This window comes from Zingiber officinale, chromosome 1B, assembly GCF_018446385.1.
Source record: "Zingiber officinale cultivar Zhangliang chromosome 1B, Zo_v1.1, whole genome shotgun sequence".
In the NCBI taxonomy this organism is placed as follows: domain Eukaryota; kingdom Viridiplantae; phylum Streptophyta; class Magnoliopsida; order Zingiberales; family Zingiberaceae; genus Zingiber; species Zingiber officinale.
The window spans coordinates 167,072,971-167,094,496 of record NC_055986.1 but is presented as its reverse complement, the minus strand read 5'-3'; the positions used below and the strand labels follow the sequence as shown (position 1 = coordinate 167,094,496).

The 21,526-nt window shown below is 41.6% G+C and overlaps 1 protein-coding gene and 1 long non-coding RNA gene across 2 annotated transcripts; both read right to left on the bottom strand.

Moving 5' to 3' along the window:
* Positions 1-1,444: 1,444 nt before the first annotated feature.
* LOC121989499 lies at positions 1,445-2,487 on the bottom strand. Its single transcript, XR_006114263.1, has 3 exons — positions 2,170-2,487; positions 1,694-2,098; positions 1,445-1,613 (listed from the first exon to the last, which is right to left on the bottom strand). It is a non-coding gene; the product is annotated as an uncharacterized LOC121989499 (long non-coding RNA).
* A 15,489-nt stretch (positions 2,488-17,976) lies between these two features.
* Positions 17,977-21,273, bottom strand: LOC121989483 (disease resistance protein RPP8-like). The gene is made up of 2 exons (XM_042543565.1): positions 20,766-21,273; positions 17,977-20,568 (listed from the first exon to the last, which is right to left on the bottom strand). The coding sequence occupies exons 1-2, from the start codon at positions 21,245-21,247 to the stop codon at positions 18,387-18,389; spliced, it is 2,664 nt and encodes an 887-aa protein (XP_042399499.1). The 5' UTR covers positions 21,248-21,273; the 3' UTR covers positions 17,977-18,386.
* Between the last annotated feature and the right edge of the window lie 253 nt (positions 21,274-21,526).

Below are 21,526 nucleotides of genomic sequence, written 5' to 3'. Positions count from 1 at the left end.
AAGATCATTCTCCTTTAGCTTACAGTGGCCGGAAACCAACTGTGAGCATGAGTTAAATAGAGAAGAGGAAAAAGAGAGGTGCCTCCGCTGGCTCACGATCAGCAGTGGTGGATCTTGTTGCTATGCTCACCCATAAAACAAAGGAAGAGGAGAGTTAGAGCCGGCTGTTGTGGGTTGGGAGAAAATGAAAACTAAAACAATTGTTTTGCTGATAGGAAGAAGAGAAGAAAACCACTGTTTTTGCTCTTGCTAAAAAAACAGTAAAACCTGTTGATGCGACTTTAAGAAAACTTGGAAGAAATTTACCGTTGGTCGCGGCTAAAAAGTAGCTGAACAGATACAACACTTGATGGAGAACAGACTCCTGCGGTTGAAAGAGTATAGTAAGCTGCTGGGAGAGGACAGCTGCTGCTGCGGTTGGAGAGGAAGAAGGAGAGAGGGCTGCTGTGGGAGGTGCTGGTTTGAAACGAAGAAGAGAAAGAAATAGAGAAGATAAGAAAACGAGACGAGGGAAAAAGGAAGAAAAAAAAGAGGAGAGAGAAAAAGTAAGGAAAGAAAAACGAGAGAAAAAGGAGGTGTGCGTAGCAAAAAAAAAAAAAATAAAAGAGGAGAGAAAAAGTAAGAAAAAAAGAGAGAGAGAAAAAGGGAGTAAAAGAGAGGATGGAAAAGAAAGTAAGAAAAAAAAAATAGAAAAAGTAAGAAAAGAGCTGTGCGTATAGTGGCCGTAGTTAGGATCCTCTGTCTTGAATCTTCTTTGTTGTCATGTTTCACTGTCGATTGGACGGTCCAGATTATATTTTAAGGCATCATGACATCTTTAAGATGTGTGCAGTATCCTTGTGATGTGCAAGGTATCCTTAAGATATAATCTGGACAGTCCGATCGACAGTGGGACATAGGGACAGAGAAAATTCGGGACAGAGGATCCGAACTAATAGTGGCCGTGGGCAAAAATATTTTGAAAGAATAATAATTTATTTTAAATCTTCTCTCGAATCTGTTAAATTCAATTTAATCCGATCAAATTTAAACTAAACTAAATTTAAATGGATTCCGATTTAAACCTATCTATCCGACCCGATGAATTCAATTCAAAATCAATTTGACCCTAATTTCGTTTTCAATTTGATTTATCTATTTTTTTAATATTTTTTCTTTATAAATGATAAAGCGTATAGTGAGAGTCTCAAGGACAACATAAGACCCATGGTCAAGGAGTAAAGATCAGATGACAGTCGATCATTCTAGTAGATCCAAAGCCTACTACATATCTTCGAGTCCTGGAGCTCAGTCCTTTCTTTGTCAAGTCTCTCATCTTTGTCATCGGTCCCCCATCTAACTTAACTTTCGGACGGAAACAATAAAAACAGTACTTAACACTTGTCTTTTGGGATTTTATTATTGCAGCTTAATATAACACTTAAAACGTATAAACGTATAGCATAAAATTTTATTATATCATTTAACAAGTCAAATCTACTAGCTCTTGGTTTCAACTTTCAACCCATAGTGTAGGATGGAGATGGTTGGTTGATCACAGTGCTTTTGATCATCGTCATTATATTGATGTTGTTGGTTATCCCTTGCGAACCAATGCCACTGTCTTTCAGACCCTGAAACAAAGCATTCATCAGACCGAACAAACCCAACATTGCAATTACACAAAGTAGCACATATGAAAGATGAATCCTACCTGGAAGGGAAAATGATCAGGCCCTCGGGCTGGCGTTGAATTTATTTGAATAGTTCCTGACTCCAATGAAGATATCACCTCCAATGAAGCAGTATCGTGCAGCACAGAAAAATTTACCTTCCCACCGAGCTCCATCTGCAGAGGGATGATTCCGGCTTTCTTTGAGATGGCAATGTCAATATCACCTCCAATGAAGCAGTATCGTGCAGCACAGAAAATCAATCGCTATTTGATTCATCCAAGCTAGAAATGCCAAACATGTTGCCGATACCTGATGCAATTTACTCCAGGTGGCATTGTTAGGAAATCACCGATTTATGAACCTTTGCCAGTGATACAGCTGATGAGGCCCTCCGGGAACCCAGCAAGGTGAAAGCAGTGCATGTGAAGAGCAGCCACAGTGCCCTGATCAAGATCAGATTGACAGTTGAAGTTGATTCGTAAAGCAGGATCAGAGCAGAATGTAATTTGCATACCTGAGTATGGGGCTTGAGTACCAAGGAGTTGATCTACCTCCTCCGTGTTGACTCTGGGATGAGTTGACGGGGGCGCTGAGGGCGAGCGTATAGTCTCAATTGAGTACCAAAGAGTTGCCAGCGATTAGTGCAGGAGCAATCTTGGAGACTACCATGTTTACATGATAGTTGAAAGGAGGGCTGGCCAATACAAGCCCAAGAGGGATCTGCAAAGAACATTCAATGCATTTTGTGTTGGAATGAAAATCTTGTGGAAGGGGAAATTGCACTTAGATGAAAGAGGGAAAAAAAGAACTTGAACTTGTATTGAAATCTTTGTTTTACTTGAAATCTTGGCTTGGTTGCAAAATGAGAGTTCACCCCTATTTATGCTAGTCCCACCTCCTACCAATGGTTAGGATTGTGCCAACACATATTCATCTAATGGCTAATAAAGCCTGGCTAGAGCTTTCTAAACTATTCTACTATAATCTACTCTCATATATATTTCTCTAGATTATTCTAGAATATGCTACTCTATTCTAGATCATGTACTTACTTGTCTTATCCAATTCATTTTACCTTAATCATAATAGCTCAAAATCAAGTTTAATTTTCAACATCTCATCTTAAACTTGATTTTGTCACTTCAAGTAAATTTCACATCTTTATAAAGTTTTCAAATTTGAGAGGCTTAGTAAAGATATCAACAACTTGATCTTGAGACTTTGTGTATTCCAGTTACTCCTCCTTTCTTATGATGTACTCTTTGATATAGTGATAGCGTGTATCGATGTGTTTGCTTCTATCATGGAATGCTGGATTCTTTGTTATTACTATTGTAGACTTGTTATCAACTCGAATCTTGGTTGCCTCTTCTTGTGGTAAACTTAGCTCCTTCAATAAATTTTTGAGCCAAATAGCATGCAAACACATGAAGTCGCAGTCACGTATTCCGCTTCGCAAGTAGAAAACATGACAATAGATTATTTCTTCGAAATCCAAGTGAAAGTTGTATCGCCCAAAACAAACACAAATCCTGTAGTACTCTTTCTATCATCCATATCTCTTCCCCTATCACTGTCGAAGTGTGAAATTGTTAGATGATGAATAAAACAACTCAAAATCTGTCGTACCTTTGATATAGTGCAGAATTCTCCGATCTTAAAGTGGGTTGTAGTTGGAGCTTTCATGTAGTGGCTAACAAATCCACAACACAAAGAATATCGGGCCTTGTGCATGTCAACTATTGTAAGTTTCCAACTAAGCTGTTAAGAGTGTTGAATCAACTCTTTATCTTTCATCATGCTTTGATAGTTTGATTCCATATTCTATTGGGGTGTTTATGAGTTTACTATTATCCATCTTGAACTTCTTTAATATCTCTTTTGCATAACTTTCTTGAGAGATGAAGATTCCATCTTGCCTTTGATTCACTTCAATGCCAAGATAGTATGCTGATACGGAATGTCGTGAGTAGACATAGGGATGACGTAGTAGTTAAAGTCAAGAGGAGGTGACAGCTAGCGTGTCACTCTCAATAGGACTTCGCTTCCCACCTAGCGCTAAGGTCTTCAATATAAGGACGACTAGGCAAAGAGCCGGTCAGACTCGAGGGACCTAGTGATTCACTTGTGCTAAGACACATAGTATATATCCGGTCAGCTATTAACTGATAGGACTTATATTCGACTGGATTCAGGGCACCTAGCTTCCCATTCCCAAAGCACAGCTCTCAGCATATGGTCGGTTGACCCTATGGTCAAATTGCGAAGACTTGTAGCTCCACTCATTGCCAAGATACACAAAGCAAGTTCGACTGGCCTTAACGCACTAGTCAAGCATATAAGATATAGTCCCCCACTGCTACAGTGTGATTCTCAGTATATAGCTGGTTAACCCAACATCCGGCTGAACCTATGGGTCTTTCACTCCTCATGTGTCATCCCTTCTTCATAATAGTAGGTCAACCATGATGTCGGTCGGGTTTATACAACTCAGCATTCCTGTCTCCTATATGTACACAAGATAGACACCAAGCAACTCATTACATATCCGATCAGATAAAAGTATCGATCTGATCTCATGGGGCTCAGTTCCCTATCCTTCAGAGATAAGTATCCCTGCATATAGCCGGTCAGTCATAGAACCAGTTGGGCCTACGGAACCGGTCAGTTAAAAAAAATTCTTAACAGAAAGAAATTAACAAAACATGACACTGATATAGACAAAACCTGACCCATAAATATTAGAAATACCAAAATTATGTTAAATATAACAAAAATATAAATGACTAAAACTAGTAAAAAGATCTTCGGAGGATCAGAGAATGGCCTAAATGATGCTTTTTATACCCAAAACATGGCAATTACGGATTCCCCATAACAAACATAGATTTTTAAATTTTGTATGCGTGAGCGTTGACAGATCTTGATTCTAAATTCCGAGTCAAAACTTATGACCCTTTTGAAATTCAATGGGTCATATTGGGCAGGCATCAGTCTCCTCGGGTTTAAAAGAATTCGCCCTCGAGCTCATATTAGCATCATCAGCATCTACTGAATAAGGAGTCTAAGTGCTTCACATTGAAAACATCAGAAGTCTTAAAATGACTACAAAGGCACATGTAGGTATTGTCATTGATCTTCTGTAGTTTCTCATATGATTTAATCTTCTGATCCTTTAGCTTATTATACTCGCACACAGGGAAAGGATCACAAGTTAATACATCCCAGATAAAATCTTTGACTTCAAAAAGTACCTGATGACGGTGACTATTATCTCGAGGCTTGTACTTGGTATTGCTCTCCAAAATTGTAAGTTTCACCTGATCATGAATACCTCGAAGATGCTTTATCATCTCATTTGGTTTAAGACTAAATCGTCTTACACATGGAACAGGGGATACGTTCAAAACCCTAGATGGGTTTCGCCCATAGATAATCTCAAAAAGATTCAACCTTGTAGTCCTATTTCTCAATTTGTTGTAGGCAAACTCTACTTGAGGTAATGTCAAGCTCCACTGCTTCAGCTTAGTTTCTATGAGACATCTTAGAAGATTGCCCGAACTCTGATTTACAATCTCGATTTGTACATCTGTCTGAGGATGGTAGGCACTGCTAAAGTTCAACTACGTGCTCAATTTTTCCCATAAGCTCTTTAAAAAATGACTGATGAACTTGATATCTCGATTTGAAGTGATGGATCGAGTATCTCCTTGAAGTAAAGATGACTAATTCAGGCAACATCCAAAGTTTTCCTGCAACCTAAGAAATGTGATAGCTTTGAGAATCTATCAACTATAAGAAACTAAGGTTTGTTGGGTGTGGGATGATCCTAATATAAAATCCATGCTAACATCGAACTAAGGGGCTTCAAGAACAAGTAAGAGAGTATATAAGCTTTCATTCATGCATGAGAGCCCCCTTAGATCGTTGGCATACAGAACATTAGTCTACAAATTGAGCACATCGCTGGTCAACTTGAGCCAATAAAATCGATAGAGATGAGAGCCAATGTCTCATCACATCCGAAGTGTCCCTCATTATGAAGTTCACTCATGATCTGCTACCTTAGAGAGCAATCTAGAACGCACAACTACAACCCGCGAAACATATAACTATTATGCAAAATAAAATCATGTCGGTGACCATCGTGTCGTAGGGCAGATAACTTCAAGTTGTAGATAGAAAAATTCCTCTTGGATCCGAATAGCTTCTCACTGAAGAAATCAACTGGAAGCATAGAATGACTCAAAACACCTTCTATACATCACAACTAACCTTGAACACTTGGTCAAAATCAGGAAGTGTCAAAACTAGTGCCTCAGTCATCTTTTGCGTGATTAATTGAAAACTAACCTCTGCTTCTTCATACCACTTGAAATCTTATCCCTTGAGACACTTAGTGATGGGAGGAATTAGAGTGCTTAAATTTCAAATGAATCGATAGTAGAAAGAAGTCAAACCATGGAAACTCCAGACATCGTGCAAAGTCCTCAATTGAGGCCACTCCAAGACAATGTCTATCATTTCTTAATCTACGTGCACACCATTAGTAGACACAATAAAGACAAGAAAAGTTATCGATATAGTAAAGAAAGAACACTTCTTCATGTTGACAAATAAATACTTTTCTTTAGCTTTCAAAACCACCACAGAGGTGATAGAAGTGGGATATTCATGTTGGACTATAAACGGGAATGTCATCAAAGTAAACTACCATAAACTTTCTCATGAAATGTCGTAGAATCTAATGCATAAATCTCATGAAGATGTTGGCCGCATTGGACAATCTAAACGGCATGACTATCCACTCATATAGCCCATGCTGCATCTTGAATACAGTCTTTCATTCATCTCCAGACCTTATTCTAATCTGGTGGTATCCACTTTCAAGGTTAATTTTTGAGAAGACCTTAATCAGAATCGGATAGTTAATCCAACATGTTGTCCAAGTGGGGAATTAGAAATATGTACTTCACCGTGATTTGTTGATGGCTCGGCTGACAACACACATACGCCATGATCCATCTTTCTTCAGCACTAGTAGAACTAGATTTGAAAATGGGCTCATGCTCTCATAGATATAGCCCTTCTCAAGTAATTCGACCACCTGCCATTGCAATTCTTCAGCCTCCTTGGGACTGAGGTGATATGTTGGTTGATTAGACAAACTTGATCCCGAAATAAGGTCAATATGATAGTGGACATCTTGCATAAGTGGTAGCATAAAATGAAGATCCTCTAGCATCAGCTTGTCAAAAATTCGTTAGCAGCTGCTGGACTTTGGTTGGTAACTTAGCATCCATGGCTAAGACATTGGTCTGGTATGGAAACAAAGCATAGACAATGCCTCCATGCTCCATCTCATCTAGGAACAAGTACAAAGAGAGCAGGTTAGTAGTTTTGGCTACTGAAAGTGGGATGGTTTCTTGTCACCATGACATCAACACAATCTTCTTTCCTTTGATGTGAAGGGTTTAAGTATTCATCCATCCATTGTGGTTAACGTTGCGATCATATTGATCATCCTAACAGTACATGACATGCATCCATGGCCACCACATCACACAAGGTATTATCAAAATATTTACTACCAATTTAAAAAGACACAAGGCATTGTTTGTCCACTATTACCTCGTTGTCTTTATTCAGCCATGCTAGCTTGTATTGATTAGGATGTCATTCTGTCTTCAACTACAATTTCTAGATAGCCTCTTTGGATACTAAGTTTCACAACTACTATGGTCGATGATTATCTTATAGACTTTATTCGCAATGGTGCAGGTAGTGTGAAAAATATTTATTCTCAATCACCCATCCCCTGAATCGTCTTTAGGAGTTAGCAGACTCTTGTGCATGATCAAAGTCTCATGGTCATCATCAGAAAGCATGTTGTCAGTTTCATACACTGGTTCACCGATTGTTGCTATCTCTTCTTTCACATCTTCCTCGATCAATAAGTTTTTGCATTTCGGTTCAACAGGAGTAGATTTCCTACATTGGTTTGCCCAATGTCCCTATTTACTGCAACGATAACACTTGATAGGGGCCTTAGAATTAACCTATGGTGACTACTATTGTGAAGGACGAGAATCTTGAGTGTGGACTAGCCAGTTGTTTTGGTTTCCTTTACCCATTGGTTTCTAATTCTGTTGCTTTCAACTCCCAATGCACGCTGGTAGGCTTTTGAAACTGTCAACAAGGAAAGAAAGCTGAGGATATCTTGTAAGGCGAGGTGCAACCCCCCTAAGTATCGTGCCACCATCTACTCCTCCGTCTCAAATAAGTCATTTCGGGTAGCTAACTGGAAGAACTCATCCATATATTTTTTAACCAATCTCGTACCCTGTCTCAACAAGTGAAATCACTGGAGTAAAATTTGGGTGTAGCCAAAAAGAAGGAAGTTCCTTCATCTTCATCTTCTCCCAATCAATTATTTAGGATTTGCCCTATCTGTCTCATGAGCATCACATTTGTTTCCACCACACTGATGCTCTCCCCTTGATTTTAATGACAATTAACTTTACCTTCATCTGATCTAGAATTTGGTATAGTCGAAGATCTGCTTTGTTGGTGCAACCTTAGGTCAAGGTTGACCTGATTAACCAGACTCGAGTTGACTTGACTCGAGTTGTGTTTTGATGTTTGACGAGTTATGTTTGACAATGTTTGATGTGAACAGAAAAATTGTATCTTGATGTTTTACAAGGATACAAGCTTGGGAGATTGTGGGTGCAACCCGTGGTCAAGGTTGACCTGGTTGACCCAAGGTGAGTTGACCTGACTCGGAAAAGTCCAAGCAGGGAGCTTGGCACGGGAAAAGTCCAAGCAGGGAGCTTGGCATGGGAAAAGTCCAAGCAGGGAGTTTGGCATGGTGAAAAGTCCAAGCAGGGAGTTTGGCATGGTGAAAAGTCCAAGCAGGGAGCTTGGCACGGGAAAAGTCCAAGTATGGAGACTTGGCACGGAGAAGTCCAAGTATGGAAGCTTGGCACATGGGAAGTCGGAGAGGGCTCGGTAGCTCGTTCTCCGGACTATGGTCAGAGAGGGCTCGGGAGCTCGTTCTCTGGACCGGATGGAAGTCGGAGAGGGCTCGGTAGCTCGTTCCCCGAACTGTGGTCAGAGAGGGCTCGGTAGCTCGTTCTCTGGACCGGATGTGGAAAGTCCTGGTGAGTGAAGCCAGGCAGACAGATAAGTCCTAGTGAGTGAAGCCAGGCAGTGGGAAAGTCCTGGTGAGTGAAGTCAGGTAGTGGGAAAGTCCTGGTGAGTGAAGCTAGACAGTTGTGAAAACCCTAGTGAGTGAAGCTAGGTGAAAGTCCTGGTGAGTGAAGCCAGGCAGTGGGAAAGTCCTGGTGAGTGAAGCCAGGCAGTTGGAAAGTCCTGGTGAGTGAAGCCGGGCAAATTGGAAATCCTGGTGAGTGAAGCCAGGTGAAAATCCTAGTAAGTGAAGCTAGGTGAAAGTCCTGGTGAGTGAAGCCGGGCAAGGGAAAATCCAGATGGATCAAGGGTGATCGGACATCTGGTGTTGAGAAGGTCAAGTAGGTCAAGGGAGTGACCGGATACTTGACACGAAGATAAAAGTCCAAGTGGGTCAAAGGGATTGACCGGACACTTGGTGGGGAGTCTTAGCAGGTCAAGGGAGTGACCGGATGCTAAGCAAGATGTACCAAGAGGTCAAGGTTGACCGGATATTGGTTTGGACTTGGTTTGGGCAAAAACCAAGACCTGGATTGGTCTGGTGACCGATCCACTGATACTGTGGTTTCCTGATCGGTCTGGAGACCGATCAGAAAGCGATCAGTGTGCCTCTATGAGCTTACTGATCGGTCTGTGGACCAATCAGGAAACAACGATCAGAAGGAAAGAAGTTCGGGAGAAAAAGGAAGGGACATGCATGCTGATCGGTCCCTGGACCGATCAGGGTCTTCCTGGACCGATCAGGACATAGCCTGATCGGTCCAGGCTTAGCCTGATCGGTCCCCAAGACCGATCAGGGACAGTGTGGACCGATCAAGTTGGAGCCTGATCGGTCCAGAACTATCCGTTGGCTCACAACGGTCTTCTGTCTTCTGTTGTCTTCTGGCTTCTTCTTCGCAGGTGGATGCAGGTATAAAAGAGGCTGAGGGCTTCTACAGGGGGACAACTTCTTACTTCTTCTTCCTCCTCTAAAGCTGTGCTCTTGAGCTTTGCTGAGCTCCGAAGCTTCGTGTGAGCTTCTTCGACTGAGTTGCTTGTTGGCATTCGTCCGTGAAGTTGGTGCTTCATCCGGGACTTCAGTCGACGAGAAGGCAAGCGAGTATTTGTACATTCATTGTGTATTTTGTTCTTGCTCTTCTTTGTATTTCCATATTGCTGTTGCAAGCTATTGTGGCGAGGTTTCTCCACCCACAAGGAGTATTTATTAGCCGGTTCTCCGGGGACTCATCCACCGACGGATTGATAGGGCTCGTCCACCTTACGGACACGCCGAGGAGTAGGAGTATCACCTCCGAACCTCGTTACATCCATCGAGTTTGAGGTTTGTCTTCTTCCTTTTCGTTTCTACGGTTTCATTTCCGCTGCGCTAACCCTAATCGTAGGAAGAAAAGCGAAGAATTTGGGTCGGCTATTCACACCCCCCTCTCTAGCCGAGTACGACGATCCTAACAAGTGGTATCAGAGCGAGGTCGCTCTTCACCGGATTAACACTCGAGGGAGCACAAGCTAGAGATGGATCAACTCGGAGAAGACATCACCATTCCACCTTTCTATGACCGCGACGACTTTGCGTATTGGAAGGTAAGAATGAGGTATTTTGTTATGACTAACCTTGAAAATTGGAGTTGTGTTCAATTAGGTTTCAAGCCTCCAATGGATAAGGAAGGAAAACCACTCGAGAAGAAGAAGTGGACAAGGGAACAAATCCACCATTCCACAATCAACGATGAGGTAATGAAAGTATTTGAATTCTCATTACCTAATGACATTCTATGTAAGATAGGTGGATACAACAATGCTAAGGAGTTGTGGAACAACTTGGCTAAGTTCCATGAGGGGAACTCCACTTCAAGCCATGAAGAGGAGTCAAGTGAGCCAAGGAGTTCACATCATGGAGGGATGGATTTAGAAGTTGAGGGCTACTCAACATCTAAAGAAGAAGAGGAGGAGAGTTCCTCTTCAAGTTCGGAGCAAGGAGAAGAAGCTTCTACCTCCGGAAGGGATGAAAGAGAGAGCTTACATCCCACCTCAACCCTAGGTAACTCAAGCAATTTAAGTTCTAGTAAATTACATATATTATGCTTTGAGTGTAGGGAACTTGGACATTACAAGAGTAAATGTCCAAAGAGGGTTAGGAAGACTCCACCGGAGCCAAAGATCAAGGAAGTCGGAGTCCCGATACGCAAGAGCAAGGAGCACGTGGTGTGCTTCCAATGTAAGCGAAGGGGACATTATCGGAGCCAATGTCCGAGGGGGAGACAACCTCACAAGGACAAGAAGACGAGCACATCGATAGGGGGAGCTAAGGCAAACCCTAAGGTAATCTCTAAGGCACATTATTGCAATAATAATAAGACACATGCTAGTAGCCTTATTGCTATTGTTAATAATGGTAAGCATGATAACATTAGAAATCGATACACATGCTTAGGTGCCAAACATGTGAGCCTAGATAAGGATAACACTAGGAAAGACAACCCTAGGATTAATTCATCTATGGTTAAGGAAAATCTAGTTAGAAACCCCAAAACAACTAGACACATGCCTAGGAATACCTCAAAGAAAAATAAAAAATTAAAATTGAGGTATTAGAGAAGGAGAATCAAGTCTTGAGGTCAAGACTTGATACTTTGGAAAAGGCTCTTAAGAACTTGGAGAAGTCATCTCTAGGGTTTAAGGGTAAAAAACCAATGTCCAAGGACAAGAAAGGTTTGGGTCACAAACCTAAGTCCCAAGTGATCAAGCCCACTTATCACAATGTTCCATTAGATTATGGAACAAAATCTAGGGCAAGGAAGACCATCACCAAGGTCACAAGGGGAGTCACCCCTAGAGTTGATCTTGATGAGTCCCAAATGACCAAGGCTTCAAAGCCTAGGAGGGTCATTAGAAGGGTTGCTAGGGAAGTCATCCCTAGTGAATACTTAGTGAACCCAATGAGCTCCAATAGGTATTGGGTTCCTAGGAGCGTGATTTCATCACGCTAGATTAGTTAGGGTGTGCCAACCTTACTTGAATAGGTAGTTAACCTAATCATGGCAAAAGGTGACACTTTAGGATTTTTCAAGGTATAATCAAGCCTTGAAAATGAAATTAAGAATTATTACTAAGGTGATTAGAATGTGCCAATCAAATTTGAGGAGTTTTCTAGAGTCAATCTAATTGGCACATAGTGATCTAAAAATCTTTGGTATAAGTTGCTAGGTCTATTACACTTAGGAATATAGAACCTATGACAAAATGATCAAAATTATCAAAAATGGCAACTAAGGCTAGAGTTAGGTATTTTCTATACCTTTACATGTTATTTGCCATATATTGTTTGCCATATGCCATGTCATGACATCATACTTAATTTATCATCATTTGAAATGTCATGATAATGCTTAAGTTATTTATATGTCATGCTCTAGTTAAGTTTCACACTTTATGCCATGACATCATGACATTGGCACATGTTTTTACTTATGATATCATTATATGTCATGTCATCATCTTTTGCATTTATAATCAATTAATTTGATTTAAGGACAAAAATATAATTTGATATGGAGATCAAATTGTTGTTTAGAAAATGCATGAGAACTTAGCTTAAGCTAACCTAAACCCATATCTCACATCAAAATTGACTTGGATGTGTTTGATACACCTTAGATGTGTGTGAGATATTAGGATTGTGAGTTAGGATCAAGGTGCATAGTTCTTGTACCTAGATGAGCCTAATTCTAATTGGGGATCATAGGGAAAGCTTGTGTACAAGTCATGTACATTTAGCCCTAAGATTGTGGTCCCAAATTAAAGGGTTTAAAATCATTTTAAAATTGATTTGAAAAACCTTGATGAAGCTTTTCTAGTGATAACATTCATCATTGAACAAGGTGATACAAAGATAAGTTAACTTTGAACTATTTCAAAGACTTGTGAACTTTGTATCAAGATTGAAAAATGGAAGCTATTTTCATAGAAAACTATTTTTCCATGATAGTATATGTTATGAGGAATGTATCCTCAAAATTTTATAATTTTTAGAATTTTCTGTGATTTTCTAGAGGTTTCTGAATTTCGGGAAAAGAAAAATTCAGAAATCAGAGGTCGTGGACCGATCAGGAGGTTCACTGATCGATCCAGGTCTGTGTGGATCGGTCACTGGACCGATCTAGAGGGAGCCTGATCGGTCTGGTGACCGATCAGGGCATGCCAAATTGCTGAAATTCGACTGGTTGTCTGAAATTTCAGCTCGGGAGTTGGTATTTTGAAGGTTTGAAACTCTCCAAGACATTGTTGGTGCAATGGTCAAGGGAGAGTTGACCTTTAGGGGGAATTTTACCTATTAGTCAAGGGGAGTTGACTTTTAGGGGGAGTTTTTACTCCTAAAGACTTGAGTGATATGAAATTATCACTAAGTTAATTGTTGACCTTAGTATCAAGAGGGAAATTAAGGGTTTCAATGAAAGGTATGAGACCTTCATTAGAAAGAAACTTTTGACCTTGATTCACTCTTTTTGATGTGTGTCAAAAAGGGGGAGAGTGTAGGTTTGGGGAGAATGTTCAAGGAAGAACATTAGAAAACCTAAGTTTGATTATGAGTTTTGTCAAACATCAAAAAGGGGGAGATTGTTGGTGCAACCTTAGGTCAAGGTTGACCTGGTTGACCAGACTCGAGTTGACTTGACTCGAGTTGTGTTTTGATGTTTGACGAGTTATGTTTGACAATGTTTGACGTGAACAGAAAAGTTGTATCTTGATGTTTTACAAGGATACAAGCTTGGGAGATTGTGGGTGCAACCCGTGGTCAAGGTTAACCTGGTTGACCCGAGGTGAGTTGACCTGACTCGGAAAAGTCCAAGCAGGGAGCTTGGCATGGGAAAAGTCCAAGCAGGGAGCTTGGCATGGGAAAAGTCCAAGCAGGGAGTTTGGCATGTTGAAAAGTCCAAGCAGGGAGTTTGACATGGTGAAAAGTCCAAGCAGGGAGCTTGGCACGGGAAAAGTCCAAGTATGGAGACTTGGCACGGAGAAGTCCAAGTATGGAAGCTTGGCACATGGGAAGTTGGAGAGGGCTCGGTAGCTCGTTCTCCGGACTGTGGTCAGAGAGGGCTCGGGAGCTCGTTCTCTGGACCGGATGGAAGTTGGAGAGGACTCGGTAGCTCGTTCCCCTAACTGTGGTCAGAGAGGGCTCGGTAGCTCGTTCTCTGGACCGGATGTGGAAAGTCCTGGTGAGTGAAGCCAGGCAGACGGATAAGTCCTGGTGAGTGAAGCCAGGCAGTGGGAAAGTCCTGGTGAGTGAAGCCAGGCAGTGGGAAAGTCCTGGTGAGTGAAGCCAGACAGTTGTGAAAATCCTAGTGAGTGAAGCTAGGTGAAAGTCCTGGTGAGTGAAGCCAGGCAGTGGGAAAGTCCTGGTGAGTGAAGCCAGGCAGTGGGAAAGTCCTGGTGAGTGAAGCCAGGCAGTTGGAAAGTCCTGGTGAGTGAAGCCGGGCAGATTGGAAATCCTGGTGAGTGAAGCCAGGTGAAAATCCTAGTGAGTGAAGCTAGGTGAAAGTCCTGGTGAGTGAAGCCGGGCAAGGGAAAATCCAGATGGATCAAGGGTGATCGGACATCTGGTGTTGAGAAGGTCAAGTAGGTCAAGGGAGTGACCGGATACTTGACACGAAGAGAAAAGTCCAAGTGGGTCAAAGGGATTGACCGGACACTTGGTGGGGAGTCTTAGCAGGTCAAGGGAGTGACCGGATGCTAAGCAAGATGTACCAAGAGGTCAAGGTTGACCGGATATTGGTTTGGACTTGGTTTGGGCAAAAACCAAGACCTGGATCGGTCTGGTGACCGATCCACTGATACTGTGGTTTCCTGATCGGTCTGGAGACCGATCAGAAAGCGATCAGTGTGCCTCTGTGAGCTTACTGATCGGTCTGTGGATCGATCAGGAAACAACGATCAGAAGGCAAGAAGTTCGGGAGAAAAAGGAAGGGACATGCATGCTGATCGGTCCCTGGACCGATCAGAGGAAGCTCTGATCGGTCCCCAGGACCGATCAGGGTCTTCCTGGACCGATCAGGGTCTTCCTGGACCGATCAGGACATAGCCTGATTGGTCCAGGTTTAGCATGATCGGTCCCCAAGACCGATCAGGGAAAGTGTGGACCGATCAGGTTGGAGCCTGATCGGTCCAGAACTATCCGTTGGCTCACAACGGTCTTCTGTCTTCTGCTGTCTTCTGGCTTCTTCTTCGCAGGTGGATGCAGGTATAAAAGAGGCTGAGAGCTTCTACAGGGGGACAACTTCTTACTTCTTCTTCCTCCTCTAAAGCTGTGCTCTTGAGCTTTGTTGAGCTCCGAAGCTTCGTGTGAGCTTCTTTGACTGAGTTGCTTGTTGGCATTCGTCCGTGAAGTTGGTGCTTCATCCGGGACTTCAGTCGACGAGAAGGCAAGCGAGTATTTGTACATTCATTGTGTATTTTGTTCTTGCTCTTCTTTGTATTTCCATATTACTGTTGCAAGCTATTGTGGCGAGGTTTCTCCACCCACAAGGAGTATTTATTAGCCGGTTCTCTGGGGACTCATCCACCGACGGATTGATAGGGCTCGTCCACCTTACGGACACGCCGAGGAGTAGGAGTATCACCTCCGAACCTCGTTACATCCATCGAGTTTGAGGTTTGTCTTCTTCCTTTTCGGTTCTACGGTTTCATTTCCGCGGCGCTAACCCTAATCGTAGGAAGAAACGCGAAGAATTTGGGTCGGTTATTCACACCCCCCTCTCTAGCCGAGTACGACGATCCTAACATGCTCTACTTCATTGATCTAATCAATGGAACCCTCTACTTGTAATGCACTAGAAAATTTGAGAACTTCAATTTGAAAATCGAGGTCTCCATAGGGTTCCTCCCAACCATAACATTCTTGATATGTAGTTTGTTGGTATTAGGGTTTTCGAATGTAGACTTAGATCCACTATCTGAGAGCTCACGTTCTTCACACATTTGTACCTTTTTTGCTAGGTGTTAAGTTAAATCTATAACTTGCATATGTAAACCCTCATTCATTAACTCATGAACGCTACGATCACAGCACCTGACTTCCTCCATTGGAACCTACCTATTGTTGCAACCGTGACCAAGACCATAATGACTTTTCATTGGATCTAATCTGCTCTAATATCAACTGACACTGGATAGGAAAGCGATTATCTTGTGGGTTGATGAGAAGGAGTGTTTGAGAAAAAGACAAGAAGAGAAATTGAAGAAAACAAAGAGAAAACCGTCATTTGCTAGAAATGAAAACTTTGTTAATAATAGAGGATGAATTCTCATATGACTAAACATATGTTTATACAGACTCTAAATCCTAAAACTAAAAGAAAGAAAAGAAATCCTAATATATATATCTCAATTCATATCTTGTAAAGAAAGAAAAAAAAATCTACTAGAAAAGGAAATTTCTTAACAGAAATCCTAACAGACAGAACTTAACAAAATAGAATGCTAATATAAACAAATCTTAACTCATAAATACTAGAAATATCAAAATTACCATAAATATCATAAAAATAGAAATTACTAAAAATAGTAAAATGATTTTTTGGAGGCTCCAAGAAGGACCTAAACGATGTTTTTTGGGTCCAAAACTTGATGGTTATAGGTTCCTCGATAATAAATATAGATTTTTAAATTTTATACGCGTGAGCACTAATAAAGTTTGATTCTGAATCTCAAATTAAAAGTTATGACCCTTTAAAATTTGAGGAATCATATTGAATGGTCCCCCATCATAGACTCAATAGAGTGCCTATGATCGGAGGAAGCTCAAATGACAAGTTAGCGATTTGTAGAGATCTTGGAAACAACTCAAAGAAGACTGGTAAGAGAAAGCTCTCATGGCGTGACCCACTGGTGTTGATGGCTTGAAGTCTTGATGCGGCCCCCGCGGGCTGAGCAACCGGTTAAGGCGTGGCATCCTTGCACAATGAGTCGTAGGGTCGAAGGTCCACGGACGCGCACTGGATGAATAATCTGGGCCGGCTGTGTTAAATTCCGGAGACACCACGCTTTAACCGGGCCAGCATTCACTGTTGATTTACCTCCTCTTAGGATCCCTGTGGGGCCAGGCCTAGGGAGCCGCTGGGCGGCGGGACCCGCCTTTTGCACAATTGGAGTCTTGATGCGAATTTTGTCAATGAGAAAGGTGTCTTCAGTACATTTGCAAGACTTGACACAAAATAGAACTCACTTTTCAGTTGCCATTAGCTCATGCAAGATGAGATGAAGAGGACATCTGTTTTACCGTCCCTGAGTGGTTCGTCCATGTTCATCTAAACATATATCTCGTGAAGAAGTGATTTTTGTTGAAATAATTGTGGTTCGTCCATGTTCATCTAAACATATATCTCGTGAAGAAGTGATTTTTGTTGGATATAATTATTTCTATTAGATGAGTTTATTTATAAGTTGTATACATGAATACGATCTGAACCCTTTAAAGTGATTTAATTTATGTCTAGTGGATTTTGGGTAATTGGATGTGGATCTTATATGTGTAGAATCTATAGTCCAGCATTTATATATTATCATCTATTTATTGATAATATATGTTCAGTATATATATGGACTTATAATCTCATATCTATTATCATCGATGAACTGATAATAAATGCTCATTATATATAGGATTGATTCTCAAGGGCTTAGGAAAGATCTTGACATAATTTCTTATTCTCCATTGACAAGAAATTTTATGGCATCATCATCCCCTAAGTCACTTGGAAGACCTTCTTTTCCGTTGCATCTTCTTCCATAGAGATTAAAACGATGACGCTAAAGATAAGAATATGACTTTTCAATCATGTTTATTGTCTATTATATTTATGTATTTATTTTCTTATGTCATATTCTCGATGAAACTAGATCTTTTTATTCTTGTATTTTTTTATATATGAATTTTTTATATTTTAGAATCCATACGACTTAGATTTTACAAGAATTTTCAATTTTGCCCATCTTTAATCTAAATGGTAGTTTCCATTTGAATTTTTTATGTTTGATTTATGAATGAATTATGTTCTGTCACACGGTATCACTGAGCAAGTGATAGATATCTTGGCTTACCTCGGCCCAGGAATCACACATATAACATTAAACAAACTTACATTATTCAAAATTGGTATTAATTGTTTCCAAATTGACAATTTAACATATAATGCATAGTATAAAAATGTACGTCCCATTGTATGAGTCTAGTGGCTAGTGCATGAGATGTTGTCATAATAAAGTCTGGGGTTCGAATCTCGGCAAAGCCGAGGTAAATACCTCCCTTATATGTTAATCACTATTATAAAGGCTAGTAGCCGCCTATGATTTATCTCCTCTGTGTTGGTCCTGAGACAGATTGACGGAGACGCTGAGAACGAACGTGGCAGCACACAGAGAGAGTTGTCATCTAACTCTATGTGTGCTGTAGACTCCTGTCCGCTACAAAGGACATTCAGCTTCTTGCAATTCTTATTCGTCCTGATTAATTTTTACGTGTCGTCAGATATTGTCATCGTCCTTCATTCAATCTATTTCAATGCAAGGAACATGCTTGATCTTGTGATAATCTTCTCCGGTATCCTTGTCGACCCTTCTCTCTATCATTTCCATTCCACTTATTTCAATTTGTTTGAGCTCAGTCAATCTTACAAGTCCCTCTGGTAGCATTCTCAAATTTCTGCAGTCCCAAAGTCTTAGATCCCGAAGGAGAGTCATTGCTCCTTCTCCCACTTCCCACTGCTCCAAGGTGCTCAATTTATACAGTACGATCTCTTGGAGACGGGGAAAACCTCCCTTAGGAAACACCAAAACCCTTCCTACAAATGCATCAATACCCAATTCAAGATTCTGAAGGTTTGCGAGAGATGCGAGCATCACAATATCTTCATCCTTTTCCAACCTTGTTTCACAAATAAAGAGAGAGATCAGGTTGGAAAATATCCTGGGTTTTTCAGCCTCTATGTGAATTCTTGCTGGCCTTACCAATGGTCCCCACAATAACAGAATCTGAATATGATGGTAGCAAGATGAAGTTAGGACACTCATCGGCAAGGATTCTCCAATCAATGCCAACATCTCGAGCCGGGAAAGGTTCTGGACTGCAGTGGCTAAAGCATCCTCATCAGAACTTGACATGTTATTCAAATGCAATCTTCGAAGATTTCTCAGCTTCTCCAGTTCACCATCGCTTACCCATGGACCAATTGAAATATTCACAAGTGTCTGAATGTCTTCCAAGCAGTATGTCGCTTTAGGCATGCTCGTATTCTCTTCATTGAGTAATACATGTCTCAGTGTTCGGATTTTCCAAAATGCATCCGGCAAATGTTGAATCTCAGTAAATTGTATATTGAAAGTCTGCAAGTGGATGAGGTTTCCAATGGATGAAGGCAGCTCCTTCAGTTTCGATTGGTACAAATTTAGATACCTTAACAGGATCAAGTCCCCAATCTCCTTTGGTAAGTGTTCAATGGGTAGTTCCTGCAAATCCAAGACCCTGAGGAACTTCGCTCCAGGGATGGTGACTGCCAGCGTTCTCTGAAAACCTTCATTCGGATAAATTACAAGTGACCGTAGTTTAGTGGTAGAACAGTTCAATGAGATATGGTCGTTGACACTGAGACGCCGTAAAGCTCTTGGATCGTCACCTATGTCATCAATGGACCTGAAGAAGTTAAGCTCACGAGCTTCATGACGTGCTAGATCAAGAAGAAGATCATGAATGCCAACTTTCTGTTTATAAATATGACCCCTTCTTTCCATTTGTAACATGGACCTGTCGGTCAAATCATTCAAGTATGCCTCCGCGAGGTCCTCCATTGTTTGATCCACTTTGTCATTCGTTTGTATGAAACCCTCAGCGATCCATAAATGTCTTATCCTCTCTGCCCTTATGCTATAGTCCTCGGGAAATGCTGCAAAATAGAGGAAGCAAGGCTTCAAATGATGCGGAAGATCATGGTAACTGAGAGCTAATATTCTTAGGATTTGGTCTTCTCCTTCTCTGAATTCATAAGAAATATGTTCCAGCTTTTTCCTCCAGTCACTAGCTTGACTTGTACCTCTCAAAAGTCCTCCAAGTACCACAATGGCAAGAGGCAGCCCTTTAGTTTTTTTGAAGATATCTTCCTTGAATCGTTCAAACTCTGGTGGGCAGCATGATGTGCGGAAAGCTTTCCGGCAGAACAAATTCCAGCTCTCTTCGACATTCCAAAATTTCAGCTCGTGTGGAGGAACATCTGCAACGTTCGCAACATTCATCTTGCGTGTGGTCAGTAACACTCTGGATCCTGTCGATTCTTTTGGGAAAGCTGCTTTAATGGCGTTCCAAGCTGCCACCTCCCATATATCATCCATCACGATTAGATACCTTCTATCGCTCAAGTGCTCCGACAACTTTTCCTTCATCTCTAGTTCTTCCATACCTTTTACTTGCTCATCCTTGAAGTCGAACACTTGCTTCATAATGCGGAGCAAGAGTTCTTTAACTACATACTTCTGTGACACGGACACCCATGCCTTGCACTGGAAATACTTTTTGACATCTGCACTCTTGTAGATCTTATTAGCCAGCGTTGTTTTACCCAAGCCACCAGGACCGACAACCGATAGAACAACGCGATCTGTTGAACCAATGTCAAACAGTTGCCTTTTGATGCCTTTCATATCTTCATCAAAACCGACAATGTCTTCTTCTAGTTCAAATCTGTAGACGTAAAGATTTATTAGCATATAATCTCTCTTGATGTGAAAATTCATGCGATCATGAGTAAGAGATGCCTTGACCAAGTTTTTGTTCTAACCTAATTGTTCACTAGAGCACATCTTTGAAAGATCCAACAAAGTTAACCTTGAAGATAGATGCTAATAGATGGAAAACGATTGTTAATGAGAATTATTTACCTTCGAGCAAGCCTTGCGTCAGCAGCAGAGAAAGCTGAGGAGGAGGAGGAGGAGGAGGAGGATGAGCCATGGATGCCAAGTTGCGACGCTTGTTTGCAGACATCTTGAAATCTGGCGCGGATGTCCTGCAGGCGGCTCGCGAACAGACGGCGAGTGAGGATCCGGGAGGGGAAGGCGCCGATGCGTTGGAGACTGCTCATCCGGCCGTCGGCGGCTGACGCGCGGCCTAGCTGCATCGCGTATTCGTCCACCAGGTCCTCCATCTCGAACGCCAAGTTCCGGATCTGTCTCATCCACTCCTGCAAAGAGTGGCTTTGCTCGTATCTGGGTTTCTGGTCGGCATCCCTGAGAGAGGATTGAATCAGTGCCAGTGTTTCCGTCAGCGACTTGACCTCTGCGTCCACGTTGAGGATGCCGGCGACGTCGCTGGAAACAACCTCGCCCAGCTTCCCAAGCACTAAGTTCAGCACCGTAGACGCCATCTCTGCTTCTCTGCAAGTCAATGGACCAAACCAGTACGTATCTTACGACGGATGCCCAATTTGATAAGATCAAATTGTAAAAAGTCAACGATAAATCTTCAATATATTCACATTCCGCCCATTGTATAATAAGGATCGTCTACAAATCCAATTGTATCTTCTCCTACGTTGCCACATCAGGTTTTCTAAAAGGCAATAAACAACCAAGAGATCTTAGTTTAGTGGTCGAGCAATTCAATGCAATATACCTGTTGATATTTTCAGTAACACTAAGACGCC